Genomic DNA, 24,253 nt, shown 5'->3' with positions numbered 1-24,253 from the left:
GTTGACTTGTCAGGAAAATTTTGTTTTTAATTTGTCTCATAAATGCAATACGATATATGTATGTGTATGTACATGACATACATGTTTTGAAATATGTTTATAAATATTAATCACAGTATTTGCATAGTAAAGAAAACTAGACTCGACTAGCAAAGTTAGCTGTTTGAGGGCCCATTGGACGTTTCCAATGTAATAACGTACTTAACAACGGCCCGCGATGCGATGTGATATGTAATGGGACTTGTGGAAGGGAACATACGCGAACGAAGAAACGGTTGTGGATCTGGCACGCGACGACTAGCTTGAAAGGAATCGCGCGCCGTCCACCTTTATCGGGGTCGTCCGTCGAGGAGGGATCTCTCTACGCCAATGGGGCATCTGGTGTCGGTTCGTAGCACATGCCATGCATCTGCTCCGTCGAGGTACTTTTGTTGTCTTCGACGTTCGCGTCCAGCGAAAATAAGCCAGGGCCAGCAGTTCGCCGACTACTGTTACCAGGAGAATCTATGGGCTTTCTTTCTTACCGTCTCGCAATCCTCGAAACGCGTTCGCCGACCTCCTGGCCATTTCGCGATTCTATGATCGCTGCTGGGTTTGTTCGAGGGAGACAGAAGGACTTGGTACCCGAAGAAGAGACCTGACGATAGGGGATGATAGATATACCGACGGATATGTTGTCAAGGGACATTGTAATTTCATTCTTTTGCTGTATAAACATGCTATAATTTATCTCTCAATTAAAATTTTCAAACTTTAGTTTCATTACAATCGTAATAAATATTGAATATACATATGTGTTGCTACACTATGTGATCCCACTGTATATACTGTCGATAATTTCTCCCCTTTCATTCCTACCGTGGAACATCCTGCTATCCGAGATAAAGCATTCGTGGTTGTTTTTTTTCTTTTTTGTTATATGAAATCGTTTCGGTTTTTTGGACGCATTGGGCCAGCGCGAGAGACGACGGAGGAAGGAAATGATGTACGCGAGCCTCGCGAAGGGGAGAGAACAGCTGTCCCGGGTGGTAACCGTCAGGTGGTATCCCGTCAGCTCGTCGTCAGCTGCGGGGGTGAGAATACGAAAAAAGGGTTGAGAGGACATTGCGCTCGGGCGCGACGGCCGTTGACGTTGCATTCCGCGGATCATATTGATTATATTGGAAGAAAATCGACGTGTCGATTTTACTGTTGTAATCCCACAACATAACGCCGTAAATATTTTAGAAGTCACCTTTTAATTGTAGAAATAAGCGACATGCATATCACAAGGTTTGAGCGTGAAAACCAAACTGTATAGATGTATAATTTTAAATTAATCAGTTTTAACTTGTTTTAATTTCATAATTAATAAACAAACGGCAAAAAAGTATTATATCATTCTTTTTATGTGATATATTAATTTGTGTGTGTGTATACATACATACATATATATATATATATATATATATATATATATTTAAATAATATAAATAGAAAAATAGAATAAAAAATAATCATCATGTTATTAAAAAATAAATAAAAATTACAGTTATGAATGTGTGACATCTCAGCTCTTTCTTTATCAAAAGGAATTAATCTGTCGCTCGACTCGAGAATACGGGCGACCTTAGAAAAACAAATGTCGCCTTAATCTCCTTGCTACATGGAGGTGCTGTGGGAATATCAACGCCAAAAACGAATTGTGACAATAATAGGCGCGGGTGGGCAGACAGGCTTGCCTTAAGTGACGCGTATTTAATTCGAGACGTCTGCATTCCGCGGCGCGGCGCAGCGGTCCCATAGTCCCATGTCGAAGACGAAAGACGCCGGGCCACCGTGGCGAGCACGGCCATACCGTAGGCCATAGGGGCCATGTCCATTGTGGCAGCGACGGGGAAATCAAGTAAATTGGCTGAATTGCCCCGTCCGTGAACCGGTACAGAGCGACCATCAGCGTACGCAGATGCAGATATGCGATAGATCCCGTATTGCGTAATATAACCCGCCAGGCCATCTTTACCCGAAAACTCAAACGGATTATTCACACGGTATTTGTAAAACGCAAAATTGTAAAACTTATCTAAATTTTACCTCTCCAATTTTAGAATTTCTTAATGGAGAAAAGAAGAAGAAAATTATATCACGATGCGTTTCGATATGACATGATATCTATACGTAAGAGTATTAATAAGTTTCGATTTACATTTATATTTGTATACGGTTGATAACCAAAGACGAAGAATTTTAAACAAAGAGAAAACGAAATTATTAATAATGCGTCTCGCATAATCAAGCTAACGTCGCAATGGAATTTAATGGAATGTGTATGATAAAATTTATTTGTGAGAGAGACAACTCGGAGAGTTTGGTCGAGCTGTGCAAAAAATTGTTTTAGAAACTAAAGTAGCGGAAAAAGAAGTTCGTGCATACCACTGCGCAGATGGTAGCAGCATGCTGTGCATCAAGAAGATGGAAGATATTTAAAAAATTCATATAATGAACGGTCGTTATTTTGTGCATCCATCTGCTGATGAAAACGATACCTACGAGTATTCAATAGACTGTGCGTTGAATTCTACGGATGACAAACTTAATCAACTCTTAAGATTGTATATCTTATTGGGTCTGCAAAAAGACATTGCGGAAAAATTACATAAACGTTCAATTTATTTGGTCTGATCGAATCGAGCGTTGAATTGGTACCTCGGTATAGAAAATTGATCTTCCACGAAATCCGCCAGATGCGGATCTAATGGCCAATCTGTGTTCATTGTCTCGCGGCGTGCGTGTCGAGGGCGCGTGCACCTATAAAAGAGGTACAACACCACTTTTACAGCTGCCGGAAGTATACATCTGCTAACGCAGAATCTACTAACCGTGTGGAGGAGATTGGGCCGAGTCCTCGGCTAAGTCGCTATATCGCACTCGCGTCGCTTTGTAATTTTGTGTAATCGTGAAGAATTGTAACGTTGACATGACAAATAAACCGCGTTCCTTACGTCGCGGCGTCGAGACGAATAATCAAGACGGTTAATTAAAATTGGAAAAAAGCCGACGGAATGAGATAAAGATCTTTACACGTGGCGGGTCCGCGGACAGACGGCGGGGCCCATGCACCTTTATTTTCGAAAAATAGCGGCAGCTGCCCGGAAGAAACGATCGTGGCTCGTGCTGAGCACCTTTCGTCTCTAAATCGAGGGCTCGTAGATCCTGGCTCGTGGATCTTGATGAAGATTCGTCACTAAATATAAAAATTATTATGCATATATGTTGGCGAAAATCCCGTATACGACTCGCCATGCGGATTCGGCATTATGGAGGGCGCTCTCTGTACACAATAGGGAGCGCGGTGTCGCATCTATACTGATGTTCTCATCTCTACTAGTCTCTCGCCATCTTACTGTACCGGTCACACGCGGCACATGTAACGTTCTTCAGAAAAATATATATTGAGTTCTAACACTAAAACTGTTGTATATCACGCGTCACCCATATCAGGTTATGGGCCCAGACGAGATATACGGTGCGTAGTGTTTTCTGAAGAGACGGCGAGTTACACCGTGCGAGCGCGAGGAAACGTCGAACGAGCATCGACGTGGGCGCGAAAAGACGGTAAAGGTGCATCGCATGAGCGCGAAAAGACGGCGAAGGTGCATCGCATGAGCGCGAAAAGACGGCGAAGGTGCATCGTACGAGCCCGAGGAAACGGCGAAAGTGCATTGTCGCGATCGTGAAGAGACAGTGTGTGCATCGTCGCGAGCGCGAAAAAACAGCGTGTACGCATCGTCGCGAGCGCGAAGAGACAGTAAGCGTGCATCGTTACGAGCGCGAAGAGACAGCAAACGTGCATCGTCGCGAGCGCAAAAGGGACAACGAATACATCGACGCGATCGCGAAGAGACGGCAAAGTGATTGACACGATCGCGAAAGAGAAGAGGAAAAAGGCTTCGCGTTGTGCATACACGGAAGTCATCGTGCGCGTAAAGGCTAATCGGCCATCTTGCATCGGGCGCGTCGGTATAATAGTAGCATATCGTAAAGAAAGTAGATCGTCGGTACGCGATTATGGCCGCGAACAGTGTCGTGCGTATCGAGGCGCTCGGGCGCGACAACTACGATACGTGGAAGCTACAAATGCGCGCGCTGCTAATAAAGAATGATGCATGGGGTTATGTGAGTGGCGAGATAGCGAAGCCCGAGAACGCGGCCGACGTACGAGAGTGGCGCACTATGGACGAAAAGGCCAAGTCGGACTTAATTTTATCCATAGGAGCGAGTCAGTTGAAATTAATTAAAAACTGCGAAACTTCGCGTGAGTTGTGGATAAAGCTGGAAAACACGTTCCAATCAAAAGGACCCGCCCGAAAGGCCACACTATTGAAGACTCTCATCCTGAAGAAGATGTGCGAAGATGGCGACGTGCGCGAGCATCTACATGATTTCTTCGATGCCGTAGATAAGTTGTCAGAAATGGACGTAATTATAAATCCAGATCAACTTGCCATAATGATGCTATATAGTTTGCCGTCAAGCTTTGAAAATTTCAGAGTCGCAATCGAAAGTCGTGACGAGCTTCCTACACCTGAAAATCTACGTACCAAGATAGTCGAAGAGTTCGACGCAAGGAAGAGCAAAACGGGGTTGCCGAAAGAAAAAATCGGACTTTGGTGGACTCTACGAGATGCCTTCTACTCCAGTCAGGTCTACCTCCATCATTCTGGGCTGAAGCTGTATCCACGGCGAATTACATTAGGAATCGCTGTCCAACAAGTAAGCTCAATGGAAGGACCCCACACGAAGGCTGGAAAGGCAGGGCTCCGACTGTAAGTTACTTCAAGAGTTTTGGATGTAAAGTATTCTGTATAAACAAAGTTCCTACGAGAGGAAAACTTGACCCTCGATCCAAGGAGGGAATATTCGTCGGGTATTCCGAGGAATCGAAAGGTTTTCGAATCTGGCTAACGGAATCCAAGAAAATCGAGATTACTCGGGACGTAAAGTTTCTGGAAAACCATCTGGGAAGAGCTAAAACACCTTTCGAAGATTTCTATTCACAATCCACGGACATGATCCCGATTGACGGCGTGGACGTCAAATTGTCCTCCAGTTATGATAACGTGGAGCAAAGGAACATCGAGGAAATTGCTGTGGAGCCAGAAGAAGCGGAATCAGATGAACCAGAACCAGGGGAAGCGGATCCAGGGGAAGAGGAAATAGAAGAGCCAGAGGGTGGAAATGAGGGACTCGCACAAGTCCGTAGAAGAGGTCGTCCCCGCCTTATCAGAACCGGGCGGCCCGGGAGACCTCGAAAGGAATATAGCCACGAAGCGTTTGAACAAGCGGAAGTGGCGTGTGTGGCCGAAATCCCAATAACGCAAGCCATGTTGGATGTGAACTCATCGGAATGGATGGACGCGATGGCGGCAGAGGTGATATCTCTGATCAAGAACAACGCATGGAAGATCACAGAGTGTCCGAAGGATCAACGAGTAGTTGGGAGCAGATTTGTTCTGCGTAACAAATATAACTCCGATGGATCTATCGAGAAACGAAAGGCACGTGTTGTAGCACGCGGTTTTTTTTCAAAGACCAGGGATCGATTATCACGAGACGTTCGCTCCAGTAGCAAGAATGAGCTCGATACGAGCTGTGTTGGCCATAGCAGCACAGAGAGACATGAAGATCGAACAGCTCGACGTAGCAACGGCATATTTGAATGGTGAAATTGAGGAGACAATCTACATGGAAGCACCGGAATATCTAGAAGATATCTTGGAACATATTATTCGTTCCAGAAGCGTGGACAGTTCCATCAAGGAAACGGCGAAGAAGATGTTGGAAGACATTCAGAAGCCGAACGCAGTTTGTCTATTAATTAAGGCGTTGTACGGGCTTCGACAGTCAGGTAGGACCTGGCACGATACACTGAAGGAAAAGCTTGAACAACTCGGAGCTGTTCAATCGAAGGCCGATCCATGTGTATTTCTCATCGGACCTATCGAGGACGGAACATTTATCATCGTATACGTCGATGATATAATAATCGCTTCTCGCGATACTGCGAAGATCGCGAAAATCAAGAATCACCTCAGCGCTAACTTTGAGATCAAAGACCTGGGCGACGTCAAATACTGCTTGGGTTTGGAATTCTTAAGAGAGAAGAATGAGATTGCCATAAGACAAAAAGGGTATATTAACGACATTCTCGCAAGATTCGGCATGCTCGACTGTAAGCCGGTGTCCACTCCAATGGATCCGGATGTAAAGCTGATCAAGGAGGAGGTCGGCACGGACTATCATCAACCCGAGGTTCCTTATCAAGAACTCATTGGGGCACTGATGTATCTGGCGACATCGACACGACCCGATATAGCTCATGCTGTCAGTCGCCTTAGCCAATTCAACAACTGTTACACGGAGACTCACTGGAGGGCAGCCAAGCGGGTGTTGCGATACCTCAAAGGGACTAATAATGTTGGTCTAGTTTATTCTGTTTTCAGTAATCCTCCCGAGATGTTCGCGGATGCTGACTGGGGTAACTGCAACATGGATCGTAAATCCTACACTGGTTACACCTTTCTATTGAGCGGTGGAGCCATCAGCTGGGAATCAAAGAAACAGCACACTGTGGCTCTATCAACAACTGAGGCCGAGTATATGGCTCTTTCTGAAGCAACAAAAGAAGCTCTATACATGGAAGGACTACTCGGAGAACTCGGGATAACTTTGGATGGAATCACCATCAAGAACGACAACAACGGGGCTCTAAAGTTGGCAATGAACCCCGTTTATCACGCTCGGTCGAAACATATCGACATTCGACATCACTTCGTGCGTGACGCCGTTAGCAGAGGTTTGGTCAAAATCCAACATGTATCCACTGACGAGATGACGGCGGATATTCTCACGAAGGGACTGCCTAGAGGGAAGCACGAAGCCTGCATGAAGTCCATTGGACTCAAGACCATCAAATAGGCGGAATCCGACCGATGCGATTCGAGGGGAAGTGTTGGCGAAAATCCCGTATACGACTCGCCATGCGGATTCGGCATTATGGAGGGCGCTCTCTGTACACAATAGGGAGCGCGGTGTCGCATCTATACTGATGTTCTCATCTCTACTAGTCTCTCGCCATCTTACTGTACCGGTCACACGCGGCACATGTAACGTTCTTCAGAAAAATATATATTGAGTTCTAACACTAAAACTGTTGTATATCACGCGTCACCAATATCAACATATATATATATCTTTATGGTTTGTATAATGTCGGGACCATTTCGGAGGTGCAATAACACATACCAGGACTTTTGGCACATGCTGGGTCCGACCCAGTAATTTTCTATATGAAGGGTAACTTATCAGGCCCGGTACTAGTTTATACAAAGATATGTAACGTAACAAAGTAGGACCATGTTTCTTTCCTAACCATTGTGAATTATAAGGACCGGTACCGGTAATTAGATACATGCAATGTAAAATACTGGGACCTTCTTATCTGAACAATTTTACTGAATTAAGTTGTAACATCATTCTTCGAGCGTATTCTTTTTTATATATAAAATCCATAATGTTTAGAGAGTCCAATCAAGCTGTTTATATACTTATTTATGTATATTTAGCACATAATGAATTATTTATTCATAATAAAGAACATCTACCAATATTTTACTATTTAAAAAGAAATATACATCAAGCTACTAAATGTACAGTGTGCTTTCTAAAACGCTATCTTTTACTAAAAATTATGTTAAAAATAATTAAATCATTGTTACTGCGTTGCTTCATAAAGTTGTAATTATAAATTTAAATTAATCAATTTAATTAAAATTAGAATTTAAATAATTAACATCAATAAATAAACTAAACAATTAAAATGTTACGAGGTCCTACTTTTTGTTGTTACAGTAAAGAAATTGATTTCCATACAATCTTCTACGATGATACATTGCAGAAAAAAGTTTTCTTCACTGATTTCATTGATATAATAGCAAATAACAGGACTCAGACCAGTTATACTTTTCGAATAATTTCATGTTCGGTTACTTGAAATTTTCAAATATTATATTTAGTGCATTATTTAAGAAAAAACTCACGAAAATAATGAAAACATAAGTAAAAATTATAACTGAAAAAAAACTTTTACTAGACGTATCGTCACATGCGAGGACCAATTTCCACGATATAATGGATAATAGCAGGACCGACCAATTAAATTATTCTTCGACAAATTTTACGTATACTTCGCATAAGCAATATTTTATACAACACATAATTTAGGGATTAAAAAGCGAAAATGATGGACTGCGAGATACCAAGAGATTACAGCCAAATCAAAAGTTATACTCGTATCGTTACACGACGTATCGTTACATGCGAGGAGCGTATTTATCGGTGCAATGATAAATAGCAGGACCGCCCAGTTTAACTATTTTTTAATTAATTTCATCTATACGTTCGGTTATTATTTGAGAACTTGCAATATTCTACTCAGTGCATTATTTAAGGATTAACACACGATGTTGGCCCACAAAATACCGACAGATTACAGCCAAATCAAAACTTATTCTAGGACGTATCGTTACATACGTCGTAGAGTGTACATTTTGATTTGGCTGTAAGTTTTTGGTATTTTGCAGTGCAACATTGTCGCGAGTTAAACCTTAAATAATGCACCGAGTAGAATATTGCAAGTAAGTAACCGTACGTACAGATGAAATTAATGGGAAATATTTAAACTGGGCGGTCCTGCTATTTACCATTGCACCGAGGAAATCAGTCCTCACATGTAACGATACGTCGTAGAGTACAATTTTGATTTGGCTGTTAATTTTTGGTATTTCGCGGTGCAATAATTTCGCGAGTTAATCCTTAAATAATGCACCGAATAAAATATTGCAAGTAACCGTACGTGCAGATAAAATTAATTAGAAAATATTTAGAAAATATTTAAACTGGGCGGTCCTGCTATTTACCATTGCACCGAGGAAATTGGTCCTTGTATGTAACGATACGTCGTATATAGAGTAAAAATTTTGATTTGGCTGGCTAAGTTCTTGATATTTCGCGATGCAACATTTTCGCGAGTTAATCCTTAAATTATTAAGACTTTAATCGACTATACTATGGCAATGATCATAATCGTGGCAACGATTATAATCGTCATGACAAATCGTCACCCCGTTTCGACTATGAATTCTGGATCTTGTAAAATAGACGTAATTTAGATGCATATATTATAAGCATCCTAAATTTATTTATTCAGATAGGATGCTTATAATATAAGCATCTCAATTGCATCAATTTTAGAAGGAGCAGAATCCATGGTCGAAACGAGGTGACACGACAATTATAATCGTTGCCAGTATAGTCGATTAAAGTCTTAATTAGGTTAGTTATTGATTGGTATAGTAAATGTTACTTATTCGGTTTCAATCTTTAAATAATGCACCGAGTAAAATATTGTAAGTAACCGAACATACAGATAAAATTAATTAGGAAATGTTTAAACTGCGCGGTCCTGCTATTTATCATTGCACCGAGGAAATCGGTCCTCGCATGTAACGATAGATCGTAGAGTATAAATTTTGATTTGGCTCTGTAAGTTTTTTATATTTCGCGATGCACCGCGAAATACCAAAAACTTACAGCCAAATCTACGACGTATCGTTACATACGAGGACGGATTTCCTCGGTAAAATGATAAACAGGACCGCCTAGTTTAACTATTTCTTAATTAATTTCATCTGTACGTTCGGTTATTATTTGAGAACTTGCAATTATCTACTCGGTGCATTATTTAAGGAATAACACACGAAAATGTTGGCCCACGAAATACGGGCAAACTACAGCCAAATAAAAATTTTTACTCTAGGACGTATTGTTACATACGAGGACCGATTTTTTCGGTGCAATGGTAAATAGCAGAACCGCCTAGTTTAACTATTTCTTAATTAATTTCATCTATACGTTCGGTTATTATTTGAAAACTTGCAATATTCTACTCGGTGCATTATTTAAGGATTAACACACGAAGATGTTGGCCCACGAAATACGGGCAAACTGCAGCCAAATCAAAACTTTTACTCTAGGACGTATTGTTACATGCGAGGACCGATTTCTTCGGTGCAATGGTAAATAGCAGGACCGCCCAGTTTAACTATTTCTTAATTAATTTCATCAATACGTTTGGTTATTATTTGAGAACTTGCAATATTCTACTCGGTGCATTATTTAGGAATTAACACACGAAAATGTTGGCCCACGAAATACTGACAGATTACAGCCAAATCAAACCTTTACTGTACGACATACACTGATTGTGAGAAAAGAAATGTTCTGCATTTTAGTAAATATTGGTTTGCATACAATTGTGACCCCATTTACTAAAATAAAGAAAATTTTCCTTTTTTACATTAGTACACGTGTATTTACTGAGAGAAAAGCATACTAAAATAAAAAGGAAAAATTTTTTTATTTTAATAAATAGAGTAACAGTTGTAGGCAAACTAATATTTATTAAAATGCAGAAAATTTTTTTCTCAGTGTCATCATTACATTTAAGAACTTTCCTCATTGCAATTTGTAAATAGTAGGATCGCCCAATTAAACTATTTGTTGATTGATTTCATCTGTATTGTCAATTACTGGCAATATTTTATTTGGTGCATTATTTAGAGATTCACACGTAAAAATGTTTGTCCGCGAAATATTAAAAGACTACAGATAAATCAAAACTTTTACTTTAAGATGTATCATTACATGCGAGAACTGATTATATCGGTGCAATGGTAAATAGTAGGACCGCCTAATTTAACAGAGAAAGAGAGAGAACATTAGACGCGTTCGGCAGACCAAGCCGCTCAGTAGCAGTCGAACGTGATTGGCTCTTACTTTTAGAACCAACTAATCAACGCAAAGTGTTGATTGGTTGGTTCTAAAAGTAAGAGCCAATCACGTTCGACTGCTACTCAGCGGCTTGGTTTGCTGAACGTGACCAATAAGACAAACTCAACAGTTGTGTCTGCTGAACGCGCCCAATGTTTCAAAGAATTATCTACGCGCTTGGAAGCTAGAATTTACAAATATAATAAAATAATGAATATATGAGAATTGTATTATTTCAATTTCCATATCTAAAAATACTACATATACTTTGTCTAAAAGTATATGTCAGAATATATCATAAATACGAAAGCAAGAATATTAATTCAAAAATTTCCATCAACGACGTAACGTCATATATGGGGTCCAATTTCTCCGAATAACAAAAATCAGTACCGGGCAATTAAACTATTACTATTTTAAATCTTGCCAAGATTTATGTGGTTTACACATATGAGCATATTGTTTTCATTATATAAATTAAAGAGTTCATTATCCGGTGGTAGGCTAGTTAAAAATTTGAAGATAAGATTTTAAAAATTTACATGAAAAATGTTGACTGCAAATTTTTAACTAGCCTACGAATAGACAATGAACGCTTCAATTCATATAATGAGAACGATTCGTTCATGAGACGCATAAATCTCGGTCAAATTTAATAAAAGCAATAATTTAATTGGCCGGTCCTGATTTTTGTCATTACATCGAAGAAATCGGACCCCATATATGACGTTACGTCGTTGATGGAAAATTTTGAATTAATTTCTTACATCCGTATTTATGATGTATTCTCACATATACTTTTAGACATAGTATTTGTACTATTCAGATATGGAGATTAAAATAATACAATGCGCTTATATGTTCATTGTTTTATTATATTTGTGAATTCTAACTTCCAAGCGTAGATAATCATTTGAATCGTTAACTTCAATAATATTTAATTAGCCTACGAAGCTAATGAATGCTTTAATTTACATAATAAAAATGATATGCCAATGAAACTTATACATTTTATTAAAAATTATCTAATAACCACATAGTTTAATCTGCTGAATCTGCTTTTCGTCGTTACATCCAAGAAATCGGATACTATAGTTGATATTATGTGATTGATGAAAATGTTTTGCTTTTTTTTATATATGCTATACCTTTGCAGAAGCTAGGATTCACAAATATATATTTGTATAGCATATATTAAAAAGCAAAGCATTTTTATCAATCACGTAACGTTAAATGTGGGGTCCGATATCTTCGATGTAACGATAAAAAGCAGAACCGGCAAATTACACTATTATTTTTAAATGATTTTTAACAAAATTTATAAGTTTTATTGGCATATTATTTTTTATATGTAAATTAAAGCATTCATCAGCTTCTCATAGGCTAATTAAATGTTATCGAATACAACGTTTCAAATGATTTATCTATGCTTGGAAGCTAGAATTCACAAATATAATAAAACAATGAACATATAAGCATTGTATTATTTTAATCTCCATATCTGAATAGTACAAATACTATGTCTAAATGTATATGTGAGAATATATCATAAATACGGATGTAAGAAACTAATTCAAAAATTTTCATCAACGACATAACGTCATATATAGGATCCAATTTCTTCGATGTAGTGACAAAAATCAGGACCGACTAATTGAATTATTATTTTTATTAAATTTGACCAAGATTTATGCGTCTCATGAACGTATCGTTCTCATTATATAAACTGAAGCGTTCATTGACTGTCCGTAGGCTAGTTAAGAATTTGCGGAGTCAACATTTTTCGTGCAAATTTTTAAAATCTTATCTTCAAATTTTTAACTAGCCTACGACCAAAGGATAAACTCTTTAATTTATATAATGAGAACTGTATGCTCATGTATGTGAACCGCATAAATCTTGGCAAGATTTAATAATAGTAATAGTTTAATTGGCCGGTCCTGATTTTTGTCATTACATCGAAGAAATTGGACCCCATATATGACGTTACGCCGTTGATGGAAAATTTTGAATTAATTTCTTACATCCGTATTTATGATGTATTCTCACATATACTTTTAAACGTAGTATTTGTAGTATTCAGATATGGAGATTAAAATAATACAATGATTACTTGTTCATTGTTTTATTATATTTGTGAATTCTATCTTCTTAGCGTAAATAATCATTTGAAACGTTGTCTTCGATAATATTTAATTAGCCTACAAAGAGCTGATGGATGTTGTAATTTAATTTACATAATAAAAATGATATACCAATGAATCTTATACATTTTATTAAAAATTATCTAATAACCATAGTTTAATCTGCCGAATCTGCTTTTCGTCGTTACATCAAAGAAGTCGGATCCTATATTTGATATTATGTGATTGATGAAAATGTTTTGCTTTTTTTTATATATTCTATACCTTTGCAGAAGCTCTAGGATTTACAAATATATATTTGTATAGCATGTATAAAAAAGTAAAGCATTTTTATCAATCAACGTAACGTCAAATATGGGGTCCGATATCTTCGATGTAACGACAAAAAGCAGAACCGGCAGATTACACTGTTATTTTTAAATAATTTTTAACAAAATTTATAAGTTTTATTGGCATATTATTTTTATTATGTAAATTAAAACATTCACCAGCTCCTCATAGGCTAATTAAATATTATCGAAGACAACGTTTCAAATGTTTATATCTATGCTTGGAAACAAGAGGATTCATAAATATATTAAAACAATAAATATATGAGCATTGTGTTATTTTAATCTCCATATCTAATAACTACAAATACTATGTCTAAAATTATATGTCAAAAATACATCTAAATACGAAACAAAAAATTAATCCAACACGATTAAATGTATTAAATGACGTAATTTAATATGTAAAGAAACACATAAAAGAGGAACTTCTGTCTAATATGTCATTTTTAGACAGAAAAAATAACACACTTGGATTTGTAGTGTACCAATAACCGGTACCTATTAGAATATATGCTATCATCTAGTCTATCTTCTTAATGTATCTTTAGAGTTCATTTTCTCCGTTTTCACAAACTTTGGGTTAGCCCATTATAACAACAAGCTCTTCAAATATCCTAATATACATTTGACGACTTTCTTCTTGTACAATTTTTAGAAGAATTGTAGAATTTTACAAATAATTTTAAGAATATCTTTAGCACATAGGGAAATCTTGGAATGCAATTCACTTGTAATTTATTTACGTTACGTATCCACAGTTTAAAGAAGTAAACTAGAATTTTTACGGTCCCATTAAATTACCATACAAAAGAAACTTTCTTTTTTTGATGTAATGTTTAATATAATGTATACAAACCACAATTAATTACGAAATACAATGTATATGAGTATCACAAAACTATGTATACTGCATTTTGAGTTATGTATATCATGTATAATCAGTTTTTAATGCATTTTTTAGTGGTACCGATAAATAACAAAGCATAAAAAAGGACTAAATTTTGATATATCTTTGTTTATAGCTTATACATATGAAAAATAATAACAAAATGTTCATTAAGATGTTGACGTATATCAATGTATACTTATGTATATGTTACTTATAGTTGGTCCTAGTATGTGTCAAACCATAAAGATATATATATATATATATATATATATATATATACACAAATTAATATATCACATAAAAAGAATAATAATACTTTTTTGTCGTTTGTTTTATTAATTAAGAAATTAAAACAAGTTAAAACTGATTAATTTAAAAATTTTATGTAAGAAGAATAAAGACCATTTGTTAAAAGTAGATAGTCATTAATTAATTTGTTCATTTACAATTACGGGAAACTGTCGTGAGGCTCAATGTAGAATGAATAGTTACACAATCGAGTACCTCTTCACTGAAACGCGAAGAGCTTCGTAATTATAACACCAGTTAACCAGGTAACCAGTAAACGCGCATAAAACGGCTCGTAAAACGTAAACTCGCGTCGCGTGTGTATCGATTGGAATCAATCTCATCACTTGTCGGATTTGAGGCGTCGCTGAAAAAAATCCGCGACACGCGCGAGTGGCAAACGGAAAACCGGAAACGAACCCCAGCCTCGTCTCGTCTAGGGTGAGACTAGAGGGGTGAGAGAACGAGGTGATCCCTCCACGTATCCGGCATTGTTTCTCAACGGCACCCCCTCCGTCCGTTCCCCTCCCATATGGTAGCCACATGTAGGTTCTGGGCACCATCAGAGGGGGGAAAAGTCATCGCGGAGATCCAGCTGATGGTCGACGCATTGGTCGAGCTTCCTCAGTTACCGTTGGACCGCACGCAGGTCTGGTCTACGCGCCTCGCTAGATAAATCCGGTTCCGATCTAATTTTTTCCAGAAGAACGGAAATTCAGGCTGCGGAGCAGTAGGGCAACCTTGACCCTTGGATCGCGAGGTCGCGCGAGAACCGGCGGAAACCAAACCACGCGAAGGTGAGCAGCGAGAAATGATTAGAGGTCCGAACGCGAAGTCGAAGGCACGCAAAGCGAATATTTGATTCTCTGTTAATTAACTAACGGGACGATAATTAGATAACGGGTTTAGTAATAACGGATAATGGATCTCTTCTGCATTGTCGATTGCGATCATCGAGATATTAGGTTTAGATGAAACGTATAAAGTGATTTTGCTATTCGCGTGAATTTTACACGTGAATAAACCAAGGGAGTAGTTTTAGTAATTATCATCTTGTTATAATTCATATTAATCATATTTGTTTATTAATAGTAACAATCGCGTGTATTACCGTTGCCTAATTATTTATGAAATTAATTGTCGTAAATGGTTGTAATTGACCGTTCGAAAGCCAAATAAGCTGTCGATATCGATAATTAAAAGTTAAGTAAATAATAATGAAAAAATAATGATTGCGGTACCGTGATATCGCGCGGCAATTGGCACGGGCTCGCGTTGGTCGTTGAACTCCAAGTTGGTTAAAGTCGCGCAGGGGTGACGCACGCAAAATCTGGCAATGGGGATGGGGATGGGGATGGGCATCCTTAGTAACAGTGTAATGCCGTTCGAGTATTGATTTCAGACTCGGGGTTTAGGGTAGCGTTACACGCGTCTACGATGCATTCAGCAAACATTGGTCACGCTCGTTTCGTATAAACCTTCTAGGAGTTCCTTCCGCTCGATTGCCGGCGCCGGCCAATCCGATACAATCAAAACGGAACGGATGCCGTTGAAATAAATACAAAGTCAAGAGAAGATAAAACTGCAGCATTCCTTGATAATTCTATTTGAAACTATCTGATTTTAATTTGTCGGTAATAGCATATATCATTTCTTATTTGATGTCTTAGAAATTTACGTTGCATTTTACACGTGTGATAGATAAAAAAATCATAAAAAAAATATAATAAAAATCCTGCAAGCACCTTTGGGAATTTTCCGTAATTATAATCACTCGTTATTGAGCTCTCAAAATCTCGGGTGTCAAAATCTACCGTGTCTCTTGATAAAACAATGCGCGCGACAATTTCCTGCGCCGTCGATCATGGAGAATTCCAATGACAATGTCGAATCATTCGATCGCAACTTCGTAGATGATACCGGATGCGGAGGCTGTGTGTCAGACTTCCGAGGCTGCGGTCACCAGCGGCGGCGACGAGAAGATTAAGGACCGGCCGGAAAAGGAAGTGGCGTCGGTGACCGCCTGGAACCGATATCAGCGACTAGTGGCCGCGATGGAGTCCCGGGGTGGCGAATTCAACCGAAAGTCCGTGATCGAGACGATCTTTCGCGGTAGCGATCTAGTCTACGTTACTCATTGATCGGCGGATCGATCGGACGCGAGTGGAAACCTCTCGTCCATTCCTATACCAAAGTCCCCAGCCAGTATCAAATCGCTTTCGCGTAGTGTGGCGTAGAATTCGCGAGTCGCAACATAGTAGTACCGTTTGAATATGAACCTACGTACAAGTAGGCGAAATTTTTCATGAAAATGTAAAAAATTAATTATTGCTACAAACACACATTAGAAAACAGTGATTAATGATCTTGCGATGGCGATGAATTATCGCTAAAAAATTAATATTTATTTAGAGTTAAATAGTAAATAGTAAATAGTAAATAGTAAATTGACACTTGCGTCACTTGCCATTTGTAGGTGGATGTTATTATCAAGTTATACGTATATTCAAGTACCAGTGGGTATTTTTTTGACGTACCGACAATGAGATCGCTATATGCGACGACGTCGAGAATAGGATGTAAGAGCGCAGTTTTGACGCGGTTAACGTGGCTGTGTGTATTATAGTTCGATGTCGAGCGCACTATTTTTAGATCCACATGAGGGGAATTTAATAGTTCCGAGAGACGATCGCTTTCATAAGTTTATACATACATAAAGCAAGTATCGTTATATACGTGTCCTTGGAAAATTCCAAACAAGCGATTCTTAAAGTCGAATATAAGATATAAAGTACGCGCGTGTCCTCATTAACGCTCAAGTGAAAATTGTGTTAACAAATCAAACATTATTTCGATATATACGACATTTTCGAGTAAAAATAAAATAAAATTATGTAATAACAGCGAATGTATACACGCACCGCGAGGCAGACACATTAAATGCTTTCGAGATAAAATTTTTACAAAATGTAGCGATCGTTTTCTCTTCGAAAAAAAAAAAGATTCTATCGACATTTATAAATGGTTATGTGCGTCATAATAATAATAGCGAATAATGCGAGTTAACGAAAACGAGTGCGCCGCGTTTCTACGCCACTGATTAATGCAATCATAGATGGAAATACGATTAACGATGCCAAACTGTGTATTACTAGTCAACGTGTGCGTAATATAAATCGTGAAAGAATAGGATAGATCGTTTAATTAGGCAATTATGACAACGGTGACGATTACGACGTTGCTATCGCGCGATAGACGACGGAAGGCGTGTCTGTAATCTACCTCTACCACGTGAATTCATGCGACATTAGCTACGCTATGCTCAATCTTGTCAGCGCGAGCAACACTCGCTATATGTATATGTACATATATGTATACATATACGTATGTACCGTATATAAGGACAAAATAATCTACAAGGGGCTGAAGCTAATAATTATGATTAAACGTAAAACAATTGTGGCTAATTCTGAAGTATTATAACGTATTAAGACGATTGTGTAATTGAATGATCCAGAGATAAATAATGTTTTAAACTCTAGGAACAAACTGTAAAAGAATTAATTTAACAAAATGGATTATATTTATTTGAAACTTCAACATTGCGTATTATCGATCACCATGATAAGTATTGTTTTTGACAATTTGAGCAAAGACATTAGAACAAATACTAAAGATTTAATATCTTTATTTGAGATGTATATATGAAACCAGCGTCTTATTTTGCGGAAACTCACAAACAATTGAGAGAGAGAGAGAGAGAGTTCTGACTTCCTTTTCAATAGTTCTAGAGTTCCTGATAGTTTAAACAAATAGTTCTGGCGATTAAAGCCAAAAAACGCGTCGGTACAAACCACTGAGAATAATTGTAAATGAATTAATAGTAGAAAATATATATACTTTTACCCCTCTGTTTTATATGACATGTACATATGTACACATAATAAAAATTTTGTCGTCCGATTATAATAACAATATTCAATCTTTTCTTAAAGATTTTGCTACCGAATGGCCAAAAAGAAATGGTCAGATTTGTGAGTAATTTTGTTTGTAAAATTTTGAATATTTATTGTCTCCAGCGGGCTGCGGCACGAAGAGCTATTAGTCAGTTCCGGCAGACAGGCAATCCATATTTCACAAGTAACGCAATAACTGGCAATAAATAAAAAGACAAAAGAAGAACGCAGACAGACAACTAATTGTATCGCATTCTATTGTACTTTTTGCTTGAAAATGTGGAAAAGAAGAAACGTCTCTGCTATCCACCTAGATTTTAGAAACATTAGTTTGAAATAAAATTTATAAGATATTAAAATTATATAAAATGGTTCTCTCTCGAAGAGAAAAGAAGAAAATAGTTAAAAAGATTCTTCTGGTGAGTGGTAAAAAACAAACTTGCCACGCGATATGTCGCCAAAACGAATTCTCTTGGATCGGTGAAAGCGAGAACGCGGAGAAAGTTCGTGAATGAGTTGAAATGATCATGCCGTCGGTCATGACGAGACGAGAATTTAAGAACGGAAATTGCATCGAAATAAAAAAGAAAGGAATATAAACGGAGATTGCTAGTAAAAATATGGATCATAAATAACTTCTGCCGACATAATGATAAATTATAACGATTACGATCTTCATCCGTAAAGAAATTTAATATCTATATAGAGAACGATGTTGTACATTTACACGATATTTGCGGCAAAATAATAGCGTTAGTTTATAGCAATGTAGTTAATACATAAATCAACTCGTATAAATTAATACATATGTGTTATACATAAAGTTTCACTTTCCTCTATTCTAAGAGCGATTGCGATCGAAAATAACGCAAAAAATATTGAGATGTGCGAGAACCGATTTCGTTTTACTTGCAGGCGCGTGCTAATTATCGCCATTATGGAAAATATAGCCTCAATGAGTTGTGATCATAGCCAGAATCGATACGTTCGCGGTCTCTCGCCACTAATTGCCTTTCGGTATGGAAATGTATTGAATTAAAACGGGGCATGATCTCGCGAGATATACGTTCGATCGCGCGACTGATCTTCACGCACCGATATTCGTTTTCGCTAAATTAGGAGCAAGCCCGATATGTATGTAAAACGGGAAGAATTTATTTTTATATTTTTGATTTCTGTCACAAAATATATTAAAAACGGACCTATCTACGCGACCCAATGCAAATCACAAATCGGATGATACCGTATCAAGGCATCGAGGCATTTTTTATTCAGGCAGAACAATAAATGGAAATGCGATTCGATTAGATAAATTAATAAATGTAAATTGATTTTCTCGCGTCATTCCATGTTGAAACAATTTTTGTCTCGTTTAAATTGTTCTTTGAAAATAGTATGCAAATCTCGAAGTAAATAGCTACTTATAGGTATTTTTCTTTTACAAAAGATTCATCGTACTAGCTTTTGTTTCGCACAGCTGCCAACTCGTCTAATTACATCACATCACAAAATAGTACGCGACACGCGGCAGAAATAAAAGATGGTAAATAAAGTAACACGTTGGTGCAGATACTCACTCTGCATCTCTTTCTAACCGTGCCCCTAGAAAGAGGCGAAGAGTGAGTTTAATCGGAGGATCACGTTAATCGGAGACTGTGATACCGGCCCTAGTGACTATCGCCTGCAAAAATCCGTAACAAGCCGCGCATCAAGTTACTAGAATAGCCTTCAAGGATATCGAGACGCGATAACAACGTAAAAATTAAATTTAAAAAAAAGGGGGGGGGAATTAATTAAATTTCATTAAGTCTTTTTTCGCGATCCTGACCAAAGATAGATTAACAATAATAATCGGAGAATCGTGAAAATCACAAAGCGCAGTTTTAAAGAAAAACTATATAATCTCTCGGAATTCTTTCGATTCCGTTGAAACGCAAAGCGTTTCTTACAAAAAGTGACAAGAATTATCTTCAGTCTCGTCTTTATCGAGAAACTTGCGTCAGATATAAATAGAACGCAGACAGAATTTATGAAGGCGAGTAAGTATAGCACACGGCAAAAGGACACGTTTGACTACTTCGATGCAGTCGTCTCTTTAACTAGTTGCCAGGCAGACGGATTTAAAGCCGCGAAATGCCACGGATAATATGACAACGGATAAATAATATTCCGAATGCAAAAAACGCTGCGAGTTAAAATAGGCAGTCTTATAAGAGAATGAGAAATTTTTCTATAGGAGAATATCTATAAGAGAGATTTAACCGAGCATCAAAACAAATCGCTTATTTTGTAAAGAACGTAAATCGGATCCACACGCGAGTCGAGTTAATCCTTGAGTATTATAATAGATATAGGTATGTAATATAGTTAAAATGCAAGGATGTAACATTGACAAGATCAATTTGTACTGTAGATATACATAATGCCACGCACGGTGCGATTTTATTTGCCAAGAGTGAAAACATATTTTTATAAAGCTGAGAGAGATCGTTTATCACATACAACTGATAACTTATTGTTTGCATACTTTCTAATTACTAATGTTTCAGATAAAAAAGTTTAGGATATCAATCTTATTAATCCTATTGAGTAAAAAATATATATGTGAAAACAAATCTAGTTTAGTTTGTTATTCTCATTTTCAAGAAGATTGATAAAAATAACGCTGCGAGAAGAAAGATGAAAAGATGAAAAAATGTCAAAGATAATCCAAGTTCCGGAGGATTGTTGGAACGACGTCGAGATTTCTTTCGCTGGTGCGGTATATACGAAGTTGAAACTGCGAAGAAACGAGACGCGAAGCACCGAGAGCGACCCCGCTACACGTTTTACGCAAGATCGCACTTCTCGAAGAAGAATTTTTCTTTCTCTCCAAGTTTCGAAGAAGTACGGACATCGAGAATGCGGTTAACCGCAGAAAAGGGCGCATCCTTCGCGCGATAGGATTCAATTTGAAATTCTAATTCGCCCCAGAGTCGTCCCGATAGAATTAAGCGAGAAAACTCGCGGCGCGAGAAGATTGGAGTCGAGAGATAAATAAGTAAGTAGAGATGCCAAGCGAGAGAAGAGCTTAGAATCCAAAGCGGATCTAAGATTCGCGAACGGGAAATTACATTTATATCCGAATCGTATCGGGGCAATAGACGCAATAATAAAAGACGAGGGAGGAAACGTGGCAACAAAGATGGTAATTCCATATTCCATAGTCTCGGATGAAAAGCGGGTAATAACACGGATGCGAATAACTTGAATCGCAACACTCGCCCCGACTATACAGGGCTGAGAAGCGCCGAGCCGAGTGGGTATGGGAAAAGCGGGAAAAAAAAGAGTGCCGCGATCCTCCCGCATCGCATAAATCGCGCATATATCGACAGAATCAAAACTATTTGCGACGCGAGCAAAGACGAAAGCGCTCTTCGCTTTAATCGAGATTTCAATCGCCGAACGGAATTCACGCGTTTGTCACCGCGTCTCATCCGCGTAGAACTCGAATGTCACTCTAACGGATGGATGTCCTTCCAGGAAAACGCCAAACGGTACCGACGCGACGGCGCGGCGACGAGAAACATGGCGGATGTGTGTGTCGCGCTCGCGGCGAAACCGCGCGATCGGCGCGATCCGCGATCTTCTCGACGAGACGCGATTATACTCGCGTGAAACGAATATGAAGCGTTGCGTACTTACAGGTTACAGGAGAGGCGAGGCGAGGCGAGGCGAGGCGAGGCACGGTACTCCGATATGCCTACTCCACTACTCCGACGTGCACTTGGATATGGAAAATTGTCTGGAACGCCGGCCTCGATCGTGGGTCGATTCCGACGATTCCAGGGATTCCACCGCGTCTGTCTGTCCGCCGTTGGTTCAATATGCGCGAGATTCGGCGACGAGAAGACGCAGCTCCGCGAGCGTCGCGTACTTACACCACGCTGCGGGCGCTGAACGACACGATTGACTCGCATCTCGCATTTTTCGCGATAAACGGTCATGTCGGTTATTCCGATTGCGAGAGATCGTCCAACGTACCGATACTCGCCAACACCGGCCCGCACGTCACACACACACATCACGCCACATTACACACATCACGCTTGCTCGCGGCCGAATACGATTACGATTTACGATCGAAGCTGATCGAAGGATCCACCCCGCGTCGCGACGTCGCGGCTGTATCGCGCGATGTCCTGACGGGAACTGTCCCGCACCACCCCCACCCCCCCCCCTTACATTCCTTCGCGCGGCGCAATACTTGCCGAAACAACGAAAACACGCGATTGGTCAAAATAATGAGATGAGGCTCGAGCGACGAGCGTTTGAATTCCGAGAAAAGCTCCCCCCCCCCCCCCCCCTGGCGACGAACGCAACGGCAAATAGAAAAAAGAAATACGGCGATTTCCGCGAATATGTATATAGTGTATATACGATTTCTTTATGTAGCCGAATTTTATAAGAGATCGCGGGGGGCTAACTTCACGCGCGTATGTCTCTTTTTCTCGTATTGTTGATTACAGTTTTGACCACCGTCAGAAATGGACTATCGAACGCCACCAAACGGATTTTCAGTAGCTCTCTCTCTGTCTCTCTCCGACGGGGAATCAACAGGTACAGGACTCCATCGTCGCCGGGATCGAAACGACGATCTGCCGGTAGTGCTGGTTCTCGCGTGTCGAAAAGTTGCAAAGATACTTCGCTGCCCGGCTCCCGGTTCCTGGTCGTTCTCCACCCCCACGCAAACTTCCTTGCCGGACGTTGCGCCGCGCCATCGCTTTCTCGCAGCCTCCTCAATCTCATTGCCGTCGCGACGCTCGCGAAACATCCGGCAAGTCGTACGCGTGCAATCGTACGACAGAAAACGCGTCTTCGCATTTCGCGATTCATCGAGATTCTCGCAATTTATCTCGGAGAGGGAGAGATTTTTGTATTTACCGATGAAAATCCTACTCGTGAACCAGAGAGAAACGGTCGTTTATCTTTGCTTCGTGTTTTTTCAGATATGCATATTTTACATATAAACGGAGAAAAAGGACAAAAATGTAAAACTATTAACGGAGCAGACTTAATGTTTCAACCGTCTTTAATTTTAAGCATTTTTTTTAATCTGATTACCTAACTTCTTCACTTTTCTAAATCGTTCGGAAAGAAAATTATTTCGTTAACTTGCTTTCATACAGCTAGACATTTATATTCTCAATTTAAATTCTCTTACGATAAAGAACGTTATGCATACATATAAAGGTAATATATGATATAAGATAATAATCATTAATTTTATTTTGGATCATAAATTTTATTAAGGCATTGTTAGAGTTGTCAATGCCTTAATCGTCTCTTCTACCGTTTATCTACGACGGCATTAAAATCCGATTGCGCATATTTACGCGTATGGCACGGTACGTCTCGCGTCTCGTGTTACGTAGATCGTCAGAGATATGCGGATCGTCACGAGCATTATTACGTTGCTCCGCGCGACGTAATAAATGTTAATTGCTCGAAAGCGTTGCGCTTGATCCTCGTCATTTAACGCTTAGCGCGCCGATATACGACGCCCCGAATTTGACGTTGCACCTGTCTAAAAAGTGTCGCCCAATCCTGATATATCTTTGTCGAAATAAGCGTTAACGTTCTATCTCGTGTAAAAATTTTAATGAATTAACGATTACTTTATTATTAATAAATATTAAATATTCTAATATAAAGTGCGTCACAATTATAACACAATGGTTATGATATTTTATAAAAAGAGAGGAATACGTACATAACGTATGTCGTAAAAATTAT

General features: G+C 38.8%; 1 protein-coding gene across 1 annotated transcript; it reads left to right on the top strand.

Moving 5' to 3' along the window:
- The first annotated feature begins 15,117 nt into the window (after positions 1–15,117).
- Positions 15,118–19,280, top strand: LOC143896364 (uncharacterized). Its single transcript, XM_077404202.1, has 2 exons — positions 15,118–15,319; positions 16,436–19,280. Exon 2 carries the CDS (start codon positions 16,436–16,438, stop codon positions 16,661–16,663), a length of 228 nt encoding a protein of 75 aa, XP_077260328.1. The 5' UTR covers positions 15,118–15,319; the 3' UTR covers positions 16,664–19,280.
- The last annotated feature ends 4,973 nt before the right edge of the window (positions 19,281–24,253 follow it).

This window comes from Temnothorax americanus, unplaced genomic scaffold, assembly GCF_048541705.1.
Source record: "Temnothorax americanus isolate GAGA-0224 unplaced genomic scaffold, ASM4854170v1 Scaffold18, whole genome shotgun sequence".
NCBI classification, from domain to species: Eukaryota; Metazoa; Arthropoda; class Insecta; order Hymenoptera; family Formicidae; genus Temnothorax; species Temnothorax americanus.
This window is presented reverse-complemented; position numbering and strand designations above follow the sequence as displayed.